The sequence below is a fragment of the Somniosus microcephalus genome, chromosome 29 (genome assembly GCF_052327205.1).
Source record: "Somniosus microcephalus isolate GS21.2 chromosome 29, FLI_Smic_1.0, whole genome shotgun sequence".
Classification (NCBI taxonomy): domain Eukaryota; kingdom Metazoa; phylum Chordata; class Chondrichthyes; order Squaliformes; family Somniosidae; genus Somniosus; species Somniosus microcephalus.
In genome coordinates this window covers 10,559,944-10,576,926 of record NC_141015.1, presented here as the reverse complement: position 1 = coordinate 10,576,926, position 16,983 = coordinate 10,559,944, and the positions used below count along the sequence as shown (strand labels likewise).

The window sequence follows — 16,983 nt, the reverse complement described above, 5'->3', positions numbered from 1 at the left end:
CCTGGGTTTAATTCATATTCCTGAGGCATCAATCTCTGAGTACATCAGCAAGAGTTGGCATGGCACCGCTTGAAAATGGGAAGAGACGAGCGGTTACAAGGCGGTCTTCACTCGCCCTCTCCTCCCCACCCATCCGTGCCTAAGTAGTGACCGTGTACGATAGGCTCGCAGCAGAAGTGGCTAATTGTCCAGCTCTACTTTTGAAGGAGTTAAGCTATCTGTTTGGGTTTGGGATTGGTAATTATAGAGATGGGGACAGACTGAGATGTTTAAATATTTAATGGGACGTGATGGCTCATGTGCTGCTGGAATGGGGTCGAGACTCGATGGTGAAGATGCAGGGATCAGGAGATTAAATCTGGGCCAGTGTCCACAATAGGGGAGGTCATCTTTGGAAGGAGACATCATTCGAAAACAGAACGTTAAATTCCACATTTACATACGTGACGCCCAGCTCTACCTCACCACCACTTCTCTCGACCCCATCCTCTGCCTCTGATTTGTCCGACGTCCAGTCCTGGATGAGTAGAAATTTCCTCCAATTAAATATTGGGAAGACCGAAGCCAGTGTCTTTAGTTCCCGCCACTAATTCCATTCCCGAGCTACTGACTCCGTCCCTCTCCCTGGCCACTGTCTGTCTGAGGCTGAACCAGACCGTTCGCAGCCTTGGCACCCTATTTGACCCCGAGATGAGCTTCCGACCCCATGTCCTCTCCATCACCAGGACTGCCTACTTCCACCTCAGTAACATCGCCCGTCTCCGCCCCTGCCTCAGCTCATCGGCTGCTGAACTCATCAATCCCTTTGTTAATTCCAGACTCGACTATTCCAACGCACTCCTGGCCAACCTCCCCACCTTCCACCCTCTAAACTTGAGCTCATCCCAATCTCTGCTGCCCGTGTCCTAACTCGCACTAAGTCCCGTTCACCCATCACCCCTGTGCTCGCTGATCTACACTGGCTCCCGGTCCGGCAATGCCTTGATCTTAAAATTCTCATCCTTGTGTTCAAATCCCTCCATGGCCTCGCCCCTCCCTATCTCTCTAACCTCCTTCAGCCCCACAACCCTCCGAGATCTCTCTGCTCTTCCAGCTCTGGCCTCTTGACATTCCCGATTTCCATCGCCCCACCATTGGCGGCCATGCCTTCAGCTGCCAAGGCCCTAAGCTTTGGCATTCCCTCCTATTCCTGTCCGCCTTTAAGATGCTCCTTAAAACCTACCTCTTTGACCAAGCTTTTGGTCACCTGTCCTAATATCTCCTTATGTGGCTCGGTGTCAAATTTTTGTTTGATAATCGCTCCTGTGAAGCGCCTTGCAACGTTATACTATGTTAATAGTGCTGTCTGAGTGCGAGTTATTGTTGAGTCTAAATAGCCGTTTCTTGTTTCTACTTTCAGAAGCTGCGGAGTAGTCTCTAGACATCTTGGCCTTTCTGTCTTGCCTTCCAGAATGTCGTACCCTGGTTACCCCTCGTCCGGCTACCCTGCCTACCCTGTAAGTCACATTGTTATAAACTGCTCCCTCCCTGCAGTCACTTCGCAAGTACACTTTTATTGCTTGTAAAAACCTTCAGAAAATAAGACGTCATCAGTAGCTAATCGTCACAATTGTACTTTAATCATTAGACCTTTTAATCAATCGGAGAGTTTGACTCCTTCGTAGTCTAGTGTTTGTAGTCGTCAGCGGTATTTTTTAGTTTTCCCATTTTCTTTCCTTTGCTCTGCTCCTCTCCAAGACCCCTCCTTGGAGAAAGGCAGAACATTTTTGAGGGGGGACTGAAGAGCTTCAAAACCATCTGCATTCTTTCAGTAATGGGATATCCTGAACCCAAGGAATGAAATGTGGTACTTCAGTTCTGTGTCTTTGTGGGAATAGTTTCCCTCTCGCAGACTGAGGCGCACAAGCTAGAAGATCCCAAGTTTGGATTCCTGGTCTTGCTAAGTTTGTTAGTTGCACTTGGGGCTGCAATTGCCCTCAGTGTCACTGGGCTAGTGAGCAGAAAGATTAGTTCCTGCTCCTGGTTGTTCTGCAATGACCTCTTCTGAGAATGCGTGGGTCAGCGGATGGAGGGTGAAGACAGGCTTGGACTCTACTGTGATGGCCCCCTCACTGTATAAAGTGGTCTCCCGAGACTTGCTGGGGGCAATTTTACCCTAACCCGCCCATCGGGAAACTGGCGGGATCGGGTGCAACGCTGGTTTCACACCCCGCCCGGTTTTATTTACCATTGAAGGCACTATTGGTCGGGTGTAAAACCAGCGTTCCACCTGATCTCGTGGGTTTCCTGCCCAGCGAGGTTACGTTAAAATTGCCCTCTCTATCTAGGCGGACAAGTGATGAATGGATCCATGGAAAGCTTGCATCCATGGAACAGCACCCCAGTTAGCACCTTCAGGAGAGTGGCGAGGGGGGGAAGCCAGGGAGGAGACAAAAATTGTCCCAGATTTGCTTTACTCCGATGCCCTGAATTTTCCCGGATGATGAAGTGAGCCTCATGTATGACCCCAGGCTCAACTTCTCTGTATTTCGTGTAATCTTCACCGTGGTTTGCTTTCATCGAATCATAGAATAGTGCAGCACAGAACGAGGCCATTCGGCCCATCGAGTCTGCGCCGGCTCTTTCGAAGTGGACTCCAGTCCCACTCCCCCGCTCTTTCTCCATATCCCGGCATTTTTTTCTCCAAGTATTTATCCAATTCCCTTTTGAAGACTACTATTGAATCTGTTTCCACCGCCCTATCAGGCAGCGCATTCCAAATCCTAACCACTCGGTGCGTAAAAAAAGTTTTTCCTCCTGTCACCTCTTTTTTGCCAATCACCATAAATCTGTGCCCTCTGGTTATCGGCCATTAAGCTTCAGTTACTCTTTTGTAAACATTTTTCTCTGTTTATGTATTCTCCATATACCAATGAATAACCTAGCAGTGGTCTTGTATATTATTTAGCTGTATATAAGGGAGTATGGGAAAAGTTAATTCGGAATATATAAATCAAGAGGACGCAGGTTCAAACTAGTAAAAGACAAATTTAAGACTGATATCAGGAAGGTTTTCTTTACACAGAGTGATCAACACCTGGAATGGACTCCCAGATAGAGTCGTGGAAGCATCTAAAAACCATCTGGATGCTACAGTGGACTGTATGGTCATTCTGGTTGGATGGATGAACCAAGACGGGAGGAATGTTCACCTCATCCACAATTATGTTGTGATCAAAATAGGGAAATTGGGCTTCCTTGTGGGTTAGCTGAGATTTGTGGACCGAGGAGGTCCCAGGTTCAATCCATGGTCTCAGTTGAGCTGGTTGAGGTTAGCCATGGTGATAATACAGTTGGCTCCATTACACATGCACTCTGTGTATGTGGCTCCATTGATTAAATATGATGCTGTTAGCTTTAAAATTTGTACCTAATAAGTTCCTCGCTCGTTGATTGGAATGTATGACCTTTTGTTGTATAACTGAACATGGCTCTCTTTTTTTGTTTCAGCAATCGGATGGACAATCTGGGTATCCGCAAGCTGGTGGACAGTACCCCTATCCTGCTGGTGGGGCTTACCCACCGGCTGCTGGTGGAGCTTACCCGCAGCCACCTGCTGGAGGATACCAGCCAGGCTCGGGTGGCACGTACCCCCAAGCACCCGGTGGGGGCTATCCTCAGGCGCCCGGTGGGGGATATCCTCAGGCGCCCGGCGGGGGATATCCTCAGGCGCCCGGCGGGGGTTATCCTCAGGCGCCCGGCGGGGGTTATCCTCAGGCGCCCGGCGGGGGCTATCCTCAGGCACCCGGCGGGGGCTATCCTCAGGCGCCCGGAGGGGGCTATCCTCAGGCGCCCGGAGGGGGCTATCCTCAGGCGCCCGGAGGAGGCTATCCTCAGGCGCCCGGAGGAGGCTATCCTCAGGCACCCACTGGGGGCTATCCCCAGGCTGCTGGGGGTACTTACCCAGCATCATCTACAGGGGGCTACCCTACACCCCCAGGTAACCAGTCAGGATGGGGAGCTGGTGGATCTTATCCTGCAGGTAAACTCTTCAACTAATTTGTTAACTAGCCTTTTTTAATTAAAATTATAATTTGTAATACACTGCACAAATGAATTAGTTCCACTTTAAAACTGGAGAGAGGGTGGGGGTGTGTGTGTACCTGCGAGTTTGCATATGTACTGAGCTAGTGCGTGCATATGTGTGTTGATGGAATGTGTACATGTATGTGTGTGGAGGGTGTGTGTGTTAGTGCGAGGGTGTGTGTGTTAGTGCGAGGGTGTGTGTGTTTGTGCATGCATGTGTGTGGATGGAGTTTGTTGAGGGAGTGCATGTGTATATGGGAGTGTGCGCGCGCTGGGGGGGCGGGGTGCGCGCTGGGGGGCGGGGTGAGCGCGCGGGCTTGGGGGGGGCGGGTGAGCGCGCGGGCTGGGGGGGCGGGGTGAGCGCGCGGGCTGGGGGGGCGGGGTGAGCGCGCGGGCTTGGGGGGGCGGGGTGAGCGCGCGGGTTGGGGGGCGGGCTGGGGGGGCGGGGTGAGCGCGCGGGCTGGGGGGGGCGGGGTGAGCGCGCGGGCTGGGGGGGGCGGGGTGAGCGCGCGGGCTGGGGGGGGGCGGGGTCAGCGCGCGGGCTGGGGGGGCGGGGTCAGCGCGCGGGCTGGGGGGGGCGGGGTGAGCGCGCGGGCTGGGGGGGGCGGGGTGAACGCGTGCGGGCTGGGGGGGGGCGGGGTGAACGCGCGCGGGGGCGGAGTGGGCGCGCGTGCAGGGGGGGTGGGGTGAATATGTGCTGGGGGCGTGGGGGGGACTGCGTGCTGGGAAATGGAGGGGGGAAAACTGTGTTTGAGACGGAATTTCGTATTTTAAGCTTTTACAAATATTTTGGGCAAAGGAGTAGGGATGCTGCGGTTGATGTCAGTGCCTCTGTGCTCAGGAGGAGAAAGAGCAGCCAGGGCTCCAGCTTACTGGACAGTGTTACCTGCTGAGAATACGTATGCATGGACATCATTCGAGGACTAGAATCAAGCTGCACTGTGACACTGCTCAAGACTGCGCAGCTTGCTCATGCGTGATGCGGTGTCACGGGTGAGGTTACAGAGGGCGGCCAGCATTTCCAGAGGCAGCCCCTTCTGGAGGGGAGGCAAGAAAAGCTGGAAAGAATGAATATGGCAGCACACCCTAAATCAGAATGGCCGTCCAGGATGAGCCAGTGGGAGCCTTTTATGATGGTGTATGTGTCTGACGTTGGAACGTTATATTTTTGATCACTGTTGGTGAAAACTCTCTCTGTTGTAGGTCCGGGTGCCCCTGCCCCTGCCCCTGCCCCTGGTTATGGGGCTCCTGGTTATGGAGGATGCCCTCAGCCCGCTGGACAAAACTACTCAGGTGGTGGTGCTGCTCCTCCAGGTTTGTAATAGGAGCGGAGAAATACTTTTAATTAACAGCCGAGACACATTGGGGCAACTTCTTGTTTTCAAAGTTTTTATACAACGAACATTTTTAAACGGGATGTATTTTTCACTATGACTTTATATCCTGGAGTGCCATAATGAGAGTTATCTGGATTGTTAATGGTGTCTCTCAGTTGGTCATTAGTTTTGCCTTTCAAGGAAACTTGAACAGCCATTTTGTATCAAGCTCTTGGTTATGATTTGAGACCAACTAATGGTGATCTGCTCACTCCCCGTGCCCTTTACACCTGGAACGTTTCAAAATTGTCAAGAATGTTCCAATTTTTTTTTAGGTTTTGCGAACCTTTTTATTTTCTTTCCAATCTGCGTCTTTTCTAAACATATTTATATTGCTTTTTTGTGGCCTGTTTAGGATTGCTGCATCACGCACCTCCTGACCGGGTACGTTAATTCTGTACTGATAATCCAGCTGAGATCGATGGCATGGGGAGAAATATTACCAGGAGGGAGAAAAGTTTACACCAATTATACAGTTAAAATGTAAATTAAAAAGTGAACTTAACGAAACTAAGGATTTTACCTGTTTTTCTCACCTCCCACAACAGAATTGCAATTCTGAGCGGAGAAGAAAATAGTGCTCCGCAGTGTTAGCTAGTGAACAGAACCTTCAACAACATGCAGACCCAAAGCAGTTCTCAAAATATTCCGGCGTCACAGGCCGTCACATTAATAGGACCATCTTCTAAAAGCGTGGCAATCGGGTGTTGCCAGATATAACATGGGCATGAACACATTTAACATTGAAAACACCATAGGGATGGTTGGCATAGGGATTTTTGAAAGATGACAGGACTTACCAATTTTAATAATTTAGAGATATTCAGGTTTCTGTGAAAAGTCCATGCAAGGCATCCCCAGCTACGACAACACTGCTACTTAAATGTGGAGACAAAGGTTTTAAACATCTCTTTATAATGGCATGGTGAGCAATCGGCCCCTAAACGTATGCTTTAGCAGAGAAATTTCTTTAACTTTTAAATAATATTTGTCAAACTGCAACAATTGAACGGGGAAAAAATTGTTAGTTTGTAGGCTACTTTTTTTTTTTACACAATAGAGTGTAACTTAGTGTAGACTGTCCTGAGTAAAGATGTAGATAGCTTTTGATGATCATTGTTTCTGTGCAAGGATTTAATTATTATTGCAAAATTTACTTCTCTTCCAAAGAGCTGGCACTGACTCAATGGGCCGAACGGTCTCTGTTGAGTCTGAGTGTCCCAGATATGCTTATTCTAAATCACTGGACACAGACAACAAGAATAACTTAAACAGGTCTTTACTAATCGAAGGTCAGGGCTGAACTGCTTAGCAAATTACTACACAGAGTTTATATACCGGTGTGGTCACCACCGGTACTACAATATACAGTAGCCAAGAGAAAGTAGTCCATCTCTTAAGGTAGTCTCTTAAGGTGGTACAGGTTACATACACCACAATTCCTCCCTTTTTAGCTTAACAGTGTACATCCCAATTTAAACATAACATGGATAACATATATACAACTTCATGCAAAACTGTTCAAAGATTCAGTCTCTGAGGAGGCCTCCTGATCCGAGTTGGATAACGCCTTTCAGGGGTCTCTGATTCTCGTTGCTGGGGTGACTCATCTAGTTGATCTCTTATGGATTGGACCTCATCAGATACATTGGCATCTGAGGTAGATGCTTCAGGTTCACTAACTTCTTCCACTGGTGTCTCTGTCATAGTCATGGGTTCGACCCTTGTTCTTGATTCTACAAGTTGGTCAGCATGATGTCGTATTACGTTTTCACCAATATCTACCGTGTACATCAGGGGTCCTTGTCTGGCACGAATTGTTCCAGATTGCCATTTCTCATTCTTATAGTCCCGGGCTAACACTGGTTGTCCTATTTCGAAACTCCGAGTGGTCTTGTTATTTATATGCTGGAACTGTTTGTTTTCGACTTCCCTCCGCACATTTGGTTTTAACAAGTCCAACCTGGACCGCAACCTCCTGTTATAGAACATCATGGCAGGGCTTTGATTTGTCACTGCATGAGTGGCGTTTCGATATGCCATTAGGAAATTGTCCACCTTGTGTTGTAGTGGAATCTGGTCTTCGCTCATGGCCTTTATCGCCTTTTTGAACGTTTGTACAAATCTCTCGGCCAACCCATTTGTAGCCGGATGATATGGGGCAGAGGTATAATGTTTCACCCCATTCTTCTTCATGAATTTCTGGAATGCTTCTGACACGAACTGCGGTCCGTTGTCTGAACATATTTGTTCTGGCAATCCATTTCTTGCGAATATCGTTCTTAGAACTGCAATCGTCTTTTCCGAGGTAGTGGTCGCCATCTTAATCACTTCTGGCCATTTAGAATGTGCGTCCACCACAATTAAAAACATGGAGTCCATGAATGGACCTGCGAAGTCAATATGCACACGTTGCCATGGGGTTGAAGGCCATTCCCATGGATGCAGCGGTGCAATTGGAGGTGCATTTTGAACTTTTTGGCACCCTGAGCAGCTTTTAGTCAGATCCTCTATTTCTTGGTCGATACCTGGCCACCACACATAAGCCCTAGCAAGGCTTTTCATCTTGACTCCCCCCAGATGACCTTCATGCAGTTCCTTTAGAACTCTCTCCCTTAATTTAGGAGGAATAATCACTCTTGTTCCATACATCAATGTTCCTTGACAGACGGACAGCTGCTCTCGTCTGGCTGAGAATGCCGGTAACAGTGGTTCACCATGAGCTGGCCATCCCTTCATTGTCAATTCGTAGACCCGAGACAGTGTCGGGTCGTTCCTGGTTTCTCTCTCAATACTTGCATTGGTGACTGGTAAGCATTCGATGATGGTCGAGTGAAATAACTCAACAGGGTCAACCGTCGGTGCCTCCTCCTCTGTAGGTAGTGGCAGGCGCGACAGCCCATCAGCATTACCATGTTGCTTTGTACCTTTGAATTCGATCTGATATTGATGTGCCCCTAGGAAAAGGGACCATCTCTGGAGCCTCTGCGCTGTCATCACCGAAACACCCTTCTTAGGGTTAAAAATGGAAACCAACGGCTGGTGGTCTGTCAGCAGCGTAAACTTTTGCCCTTGCAGGTAATGATTAAATTTTTTTACTCCCCACACAAGGCTGAGAGCCTCCCTATCTATCTGAGCATAGTTGCGCTCAGCGGAGGTCAATGATCTGGATGTGAACGCGACTGGTCTTTCCAAGCCATTTGGCAACTTATGTGAGAGCACCGCCCCAATACCATATGGAGAAGCATCACAAGCTAAACGAATAGGCAGCGTTGGGTTAAAGTGAGCCAACACTTCCTTAGAGGTGATCAATGCCTTGCTTTTGTGAAAGGCCCGCTTATAGTCCTCGCTCTACTTCCATGGCACTCCCTTCTGCAGAAGAGTGTTTAGCGGGTGTAACACCGTGGATAAATTTGGCAGAAACTTATGGTAATAGTTAATCAACCCTAGGAACGACCTCAACTGGGATACATTTTCCGGAGCGGGAGCCTTCACAACAGCTTCGATCTTGTCAGGTGACTTGTGAAGCCCCTCCTGGTCAATGACGTGACCACAGTACGAGATTTGCTTCTGAAAGAACTCTCATTTCTGGCGATTAACTCGAAGTCCATATTCTTTCAATCTGGTGAGCACCTGTTCCAAATTTGTAAGGTGTTCCTCATCATCATCTCCTGTAATCAGAATGTCGTCCAGGTAGCATTGTGTGCCTGGAATTCCCTGTAATACCTGCTCCATGGCCCTTTGCCAAATCGCTGGAGCCGATGCCACTCCAAAAACCAGTCTATTATACCGATATAAGCCCTTATGCGTGTTGATCGTGAGATACTGGCGTGACGCTTCATCAACTTCCATCTGTAAGTACGCCTGCGCCAGGTCTATCTTGGTGAAGTGTTTCCCGCCAGACAATGAAGCGAAGATATCCTCAATCCGTGGAAGCGGATATTGCACCGTGTGAAGCACCGGATTAACAGTGATCTTGAAATCGCCACAGATGCGAACCTTCCCCGGTTCCCCCGGCTTGTTACTCGATGAACGCTTCATGACGGGAACAATGGGCGTAGCCCATTCACTCCAGTCCATCTTTGACAGTACTCCGGAACATTCTAGTCCCTCCAGCTCAGCTTCCACAGCAGGTCGTATTGCATAAGGTACCGGTCTAGCTTTGAAAAATTTCGGGTTTGCATGTTCTTCAACCTTGATGTTTGCCATAATTCCTTTCAGTGTTCCCAGTCCCTGCTGGAACACCTCTTTAGCATCGTCCAATATTCTGGACAGTCGTTTAGGTTTGACATCGTCCTTTCTACCGGAATCTACAGTTAGTGCTTTTAAGGAATGCCAGTCCATATTTATTCTCCTGATCCATTCCCGTCCCAGTAGTGGTGGACCTCCCTCAGGTAACACATATAAGTCCATTCCTCGGCTTTCTTTACCCTTGTGGACCACCTTTACCTTTATCTTTCCAATGGGGTATACTCTTTGCCCCGTGTATGTTTTCAATACAATCTCCGTATCCCTTAGGGGAATGTGTGGAAATAACCTTTTGTAATCTTGCTTATTCATGACCATCAATGCCGATCCAGTGTCCAATTCCATCTTCACTTGGACTCCTGCTATCTGAAGTGTGACCCAGATAGTTTGGTGGTCTGCTGTGTTACCCACATTATGTATTCTTAGACAACCCAGTTCCTTACTGCTGGAGTCTGAATCCGTCTTCTGTTCATCCGAACTGTTCTCTGTCACCTTGTGTACCTTTTTTTGCACTTTTCCTGCGGTGACTTTTTGTTGCTGGTCTTCTTTCCTGACCGGCATACTTTAGCTATGTGACCGAGCTTGCCACATTTTCTGCATTCCTGATTTTTGAACTAGCACTGGTTCTGATCGTGCGTTGTCCTTCCGCAACGATAACACTTTACTGCACCCAATGCCATTTGATTGGTGCTGAGTTCCGATGACCTTAGCTGCATTTCCGCGGTGCCTCTTGCGATGCTGCAATGGTGACCGCTTTATCAAGCGTAAGGTCCTTTTCCTCTAGCAGTCGCTTTTGTGTTCCTTCTTTTAATAATCCACACACGAATTTATCTCTGAGCATCTGCTAGTCCTGTACCAAACTGACAGTACTTTGATAGCTTGCGCAGTTCAATTAAGAATTCAGCGTTGCTTTCCTCTTTCAGCTGCGTTCTTCTATAAAATTTAAATCGTTCCGCTATCAGCAGCGGCGTGGGGTTTAAATGTTCTTGCAGGATCGTAACAATATTCGCGAAAGTCTGATCGGCCGGTTTATCTGGTGTTACAAGGTGCCTCAATAACCCGTACGTCTTCGCACCCATTGAGTTTAATAAGGTTAGTGCTTTCTTATCATCTGGTACCTCATTTGCTGTACAATAAACTTCCATGCATTCTACATACATGGCCCAATCTTCAACATCGCTATCAAAAGCAGTGATGTTACCGTGTTTAGGCATCCTCGAGAGTTTCTTTAAATATTTTATTTTTCCAAAATGGCGGCTTCCCGCGCTTGTCTTCTTCCCCCGCCGACTACAATGGCGGCTTCCCGCGCTTGTCTTCTTCCCCCGCTGGCTACAATGGCGATGACCGCGCTGTTGCAGTTCTCGCCTCCCAGCGGTTCTTAATTTCCCTGACGCTGCTTTTGCTCCCCCGCGGCTCTCGTGGCATTAACGCTGCCCTTGTTGCTGCGCCTCTCGGCCCTGATTGCAGCCCGGCCCTTTTCACCGGCTGCGGTCGAGTTCTCCGCCCTTTTTCCTCCGGTTTCCCTCCCCTTCTCCACTGACAACGCGGCCGACTTTCTGCCCGTGTCGCTAGATCGGCTTACCCACCACCGTGGTAGAAGGATGATCACTGCCTGTCGCTGATGGAGGACTTTGTGGTCAGTAATTTCAACCCAGGTTCTCGATGCCTCCCGTGCGATGCGGTGCTCAGCAGGCTGATGAGGGCGGATGCCTCTTCTCGACGCCCGTTCTGAGGACGAAGCTGCCTTGGATGCAAAACTGCCGCAGGGTAAGATCGGACTCGTCGCCACTGTTGAGTCTGAGTGTCCCAGATATGCTTATTCTAAATCACTGGACACAAACAAGAATAACTTAAACAGGTCTTTACTAATCGAAGGTCAGGGCTGAACTGCTTAGCAAATTACTACACAGAGTTTATATACCGGTGTGGTCACCACCGGTACTACAATATACAGTAGCCAAGAGAAAGTAGTCCATCTCTTAAGGTGGTACAGGTTACATACACCACAGTCTCCTTCTGTGCTGTACTGTTCTGTGATTCTGATATCCCACCCAGTTTAATCTCACTCTCCTGTTCACTCCCCCACCCTTCAATATCCCACCCAGTCTAATCCCGCTCTCCTGTTCACTCCCCCAACCTTTCATATCCCACCCAGTCTAATCACACTCTCCCCCTCACTCCCCCCACCCCTTCACATCCCACCCAGCCTAATCCCACTCTCCTACTCACACCCCATGCCCTTTAATATCCCACTTTCCCTATACTCTTTATTTTAAGCAACTATCTAATTTCCTTTTGAAAGATTTGATGGGCTCTGCTTCAGCTGTTTTTTTGCTGAGGATTACATATTCTAGCCATTCTCTGTAATGCTTCTTGAGATTATTTTAAATCTCTGCTCCCTCGTTATTGTCTCACTGACCAGTGGAAAAGATCTGTCACTATTTACCCTATTCCAACCCTAAATGTTGAAGGCCTCTATCAGATCACCCTTGAGTCAGAAGGTTGTGGGTTCAAGTCCCACTCTGGGACTTGAGCACATAAATCTAGGCTGACACTCCAGTGCAGTGCTGAAGGTGTGCTGCACTGTCTGAGGTGCCGTCTTTTGGGTGAGACGTTAAACCGAGGCCCCGTCTGCGCGCTCGGGTGGACGTAAAAGATCCCATGGTACTATTTCGAAGAAGAGCAGGGGAGTTATCCCCGGTTTCTTGGCAAATATTTATTGCTCATTCAATATCACTAAAACAGATGATCTGGTCATTATCACATTGCTGTTTGTGGGAGCTTGCTGTGCGCAAATTGGCTGCCACGTTTCCCACATTAAAAGTGACTACACTTCAAAAGTACTTCATTGGCTGTAAAGCGCTTTGGGACGTCCGGTGGTCATGAAAGGCGCTATATAAATGCAAGTTCTCTCATTCGCGCTGTCGCTCTTCATGACTGTAACCCCTCATCCCTGGTAACATCCTAGTGAATCTAAACTGCATCTGCAACATTGCTTTTATATCCTTCCTGTAATGGAATGACCAAAACTGTACACAGCACTACCAAATCCAGCCTACGGTCTTGTACAAGTTTAACATTATCTCCTTGGTTTTGCATTCTATGCTTCTTTATACAAAACTAAGATTTCCTCTTGTTTTTTCTGACCGTATCTACTTGCGCTGCCCCCCTTTAATTAAACGAAACATCTGCACACCGTGGACTCTCCGTTCCCCCTCCTGCAATTAAAATCTTACCATTTAAGGTGCGTTTCATTTCCCTATTTTTACTTTCAAAATATTATACTGCACATTTTTTCCAGGAACTGTGTCTGCCACCTATCTGACTGGCCTATCTGTATCCTGCAGCTCTTAAGCCTAATCAGAGTTCACCAAACCTCCCAATCTGTTAGCAGTAAATTTTGATATTGTTCTCCTAACTCCTAAGCCCAGATCATTTATGATGCACAATGAATCTATGATAAATAAGAGTAGCTCCAACACAATCCCCTGTAGAATACCAGTCGCCTCATCTTTACCCGCTGCAAAGCTTCCCTTTACCTGTACCCTTCAACTAACTCTATCCATGTGGCCACATCCCCTTAATTGGCGCCGTTATCGTTGCCATTAACCGCTTTTGTGGGACATCATCAAATGCTTTTTGAATATCCGTAAAAACTACACCCACTGTATTCCCTTAAATTCCTCTGTTATATTTTCAAAAAAATCTAAGGTTGGCCAAGCACAACCCACATAATTAGAAAGCTGACTGGCTCTAATAGGCTCATGAATTGTCTACTTTAAGTTTGAGTAACTTCTTTAGAACCATTAGGTGTCGGCTGTGGCTCAGTGGGCGCACTCCCACCTCCCTGAGTCAGAAGGTTGTGGGTTCAAGTCAGACTTCAGAATAATCTAGGCTGACACTCCAGTGCAGTGCTGCGGGAGTGCTGCACTGTCGGAGGTGCCGTCTTTCGGATGAGATGTTAAATCGAAGCCTCTTCTGCCCTCTCGGGTGGATGTAAAAGATGCCATGGCACTATTAGAAGAGGAGCAGGGGAGTTATCCCCCTGGCCAATATTTTTCCCTCAACCAACACCTAAAAACAGATGATCTGGTCATTTATTTAATTGCTGTTTGTGGGAGCTTGCTGTGCACAAATTGGCTGTCTTGTTTCCCTGCATTACAACAGTGACTACACTTCAAAAATACATAATTGACTGTCGAGTGCTTTGCAAAGTCCTGCAGTCATAAAAGGTGCTATATAATGCAAGTTCTTTTTCTTTTTCTCTATTATTAAATTTTTTGAAGAGGTAACACAGAGTAGACAAGGGTAATGCAGTAGATGTAATTTATCTAGATTTTCAAAAGCCCTTCGATAAGGTACCCCATAATAGACTAATGAACAAGGTCAGAGAATGCGGAGTCAGAGGACAAGTAGCAGAATGGATTGCTGGCTGGCTTCAGGACAGAAAGCAGAGAGTGGGAGTAAAGGGTAACTATCCCAGTGGCAGAAGGTGGGTAGTGGTGTTCCACAAGGATCAGTGCTGGGACCACCGCTGTTCACAGTTTACATTAACGATTTAGACCTTGGAATCAAAAACACAATTTCTAAATTTGGGGCTGATACCAAATTGGGGGGGATAGTCAATACTGAGGAGGACTGCAACAAATTATAGGAGGACATCAAGGCGGCATTTCACAGAGTGTGGCATCAAGGAGCCCTAGTAAAACTGAAGTCAATGGGAATCACTGGCTGGAGTCATACCTAGCACAAAGGAAGATGGTTGTGGTGATTTGAAGGTCAATCATCACAACCCCAGGACATCACTGCAGGAGTTCCTCAGGGCAGTGTCTGAGGCCCAACCATCTTCAGCTGATTAATCAATGACCTTACCCCCAACATAAGGTCAGAAATGGGGAGGTTCGCTGATGACTGCAGAGTGTTCAGTGCCATTCACAACTCCTCAGATAATGAAGCAGTCCATGCCCGCATGCAACAAGACCTGGACAACGTTCAGGCTTGGGCTGATAAGTGGCAGGTAACATTCACACCACAGAAGTGCTAGGCAGTGACCATCTCCAACAAGTGAGAGTCTAACCACCTCCCCTTGACATTCAACAGCATTACCATAGCCAAATCCCCCACCATCAACATCCTGGGGGTCACCATTGAGTAGAAACTTAACTGGATCAGCCACATAAATACTGTGGCAACAAGAGCAGGTCCGAGGCTAGGTTTTCTGCGGCGAGTGTCTCACCTCCTGACTCCCCAAAGCCTTTCCACCATCTACAAGGCACAATTAAGGAGTGTGATGGAATACTTTCTGGCGTAAGAAAACTACTAGGCACTTGGTCTAAGCATTACACAAAGCTTTAATCAACTGTTTTACAACATGGACGTCTAGTTGTGTCCTTCACTAGCTCCTGTTAAGAATGGCCTGCGCCCGAGTATTTATACTCTCCCTGGACAGCACCACCCGCAGGCTGCTCAGTATTATGTTATGTCTTTCTTTCATGAATGACTGATTCATGTCACTCTCCACTTGCCTGGATGAGTGCAGCTCCAACAACACTCGAAGCTCGACACCATCCAGGACAAAGCAGCCCGTTTGATTGGCGCACTGTGGCTGCAGTGTGTACCATCAACAAGATGCACTGCAGCAACTCGCCAAGGCTTCTTCGGCAGCACCTCCCAAACCCGCGACCTCTTCCACCTAGAAGGACAAGGGCAGCAGGCGCATGGGAACACCACCACCTGCAAGTTCCCCTCCAAGTCACACACCATCCTGACGAAACATAGAAACATAGAAGATAGGAGCAGGAGTAGACCCTTCGAGCCTGCTCCGCCATTCAATGAGATCATGGCTGATCATCCAAATTCAGTACCCTGTCCCTGCCTTCTCCCCATATCCCTTGATCCCTTTAGCCTTAAGAAATATATCCAACTCTTGAATATATTTAATGAACTGGCCTCCACCGCCCTCTGTGGCAGAGAATTCCACAGGTTCACCACTCTCTGGGTGAAGAAATTCCTCCTCATTTCAGTCCTAAATGGCTTACCCCTTATCCTTAGACTATGACCCCTGGTTCTGGACTCCCCGGCCATCAGAAACATCCTTCCTGCATCTAGTCTGTCCAGGCTTGGAAGTATATCGCCAATCCTTCATCGTCGCTGGGTCAAAATCCTGGAACTCCCTCCCTAACAGCACTGTGGGAGCACCTTCACCACATGGACTGCAGCGGTTCAAGAAGGCGGCTCGCCAGCACCTTCTCAAGGGCAATTAGGGATGGGCCTTGGCAGCGACGCCCAGATCCTATAAGCGAATAAAAAAATAAAATTAATAAACTTGCAGAATGAGCAAATAATTGGCAAATGAAGTTCAACACCGACAAATGTGAGGTATTACATTTTGGTAGGAAGAATAGGGAGGTCACTTATCACTTGGAGGGTGCGAGTCTGGGTGGGGTAGAGGAACAAAGGGATCTCGGAGTACAAATACACAAATCACTAAAAGTTGCGACACAGGTTAGCAAGGCCATAAAAAAAGCAAACCAAGCTCTAGGGTTTATTTTGAGGGATAGAATTGAAAAGTAGGGAAGTTATGCTAAACCTGTGTTGAACCTTGGTTAGACCACACTTGGAGTACTGCGTATATTTTATAAAAGTTCGCCATATAAAAAGGATATAGAGGCACTGGAGAGGGTGCAGAGAAGATTTACAAGGATGATACCAGAAATGCAAATGTATACATATCAGGAAAGGGTGAACAGGCTGGGTCTCTCTCCTCTTGAACAAAGAAGGCCGAGGGGTGACCTAATAGAGGTCTTTAAAATTATGAAAGGTTTTGCTAGAGTGGATACAGAGAGAATGTTTCCACTTGTGGGGAGGAGCATAACTAGAGGCCATCAATATAAGATAGTCACCAAGAAATCCAATAGGGAATTCGGAAGAAACTTCTTAACCCAGAGAATGGTGAGAATGTGGAACTCGCTGCCACAGGGAGTGATTGAAGCGAATAGTATCGATGCATTTAAGGGGAGGCAGGACAAACATATGAGGGAGAAGGGAATAGAGGGTTACGCTGATAGTTAGATGAGGAAAGACGGGAGGAGGCTCGAGTGGAGCATAGATTGGTTGGGTCGAATGGCCTGTTTCTGTGCCGTATATCCGATGTGTAATATTAACCATCACTAATTGCTCTACACCTACTGGTGGTTTTCCAGCCCACTTCCTTCCTTGTTGGCGTAGCAACACATTGACTGACGCACCAATCCTATGCACACTGCAACAACCTCCTCTTTCACCACGCACAATT

General features: G+C 47.8%; 1 protein-coding gene across 1 annotated transcript in view; it reads left to right on the top strand.

Moving 5' to 3' along the window:
* Positions 1-16,983, top strand: part of LOC147098468 (annexin A7-like) — an 89,381-nt gene that overhangs the window by 18,136 nt on the left and 54,262 nt on the right. Inside the window, exons 2-4 of the mRNA XM_085970160.1 lie at positions 1,400-1,496; positions 3,490-4,021; positions 5,269-5,379. Of these exons, the coding sequence (XP_085826286.1) occupies positions 1,452-1,496; positions 3,490-4,021; positions 5,269-5,379 (688 nt within the window). The 5' untranslated portion in view covers positions 1,400-1,451. The remainder of the gene's footprint in view (positions 1-1,399; positions 1,497-3,489; positions 4,022-5,268; positions 5,380-16,983) is intronic.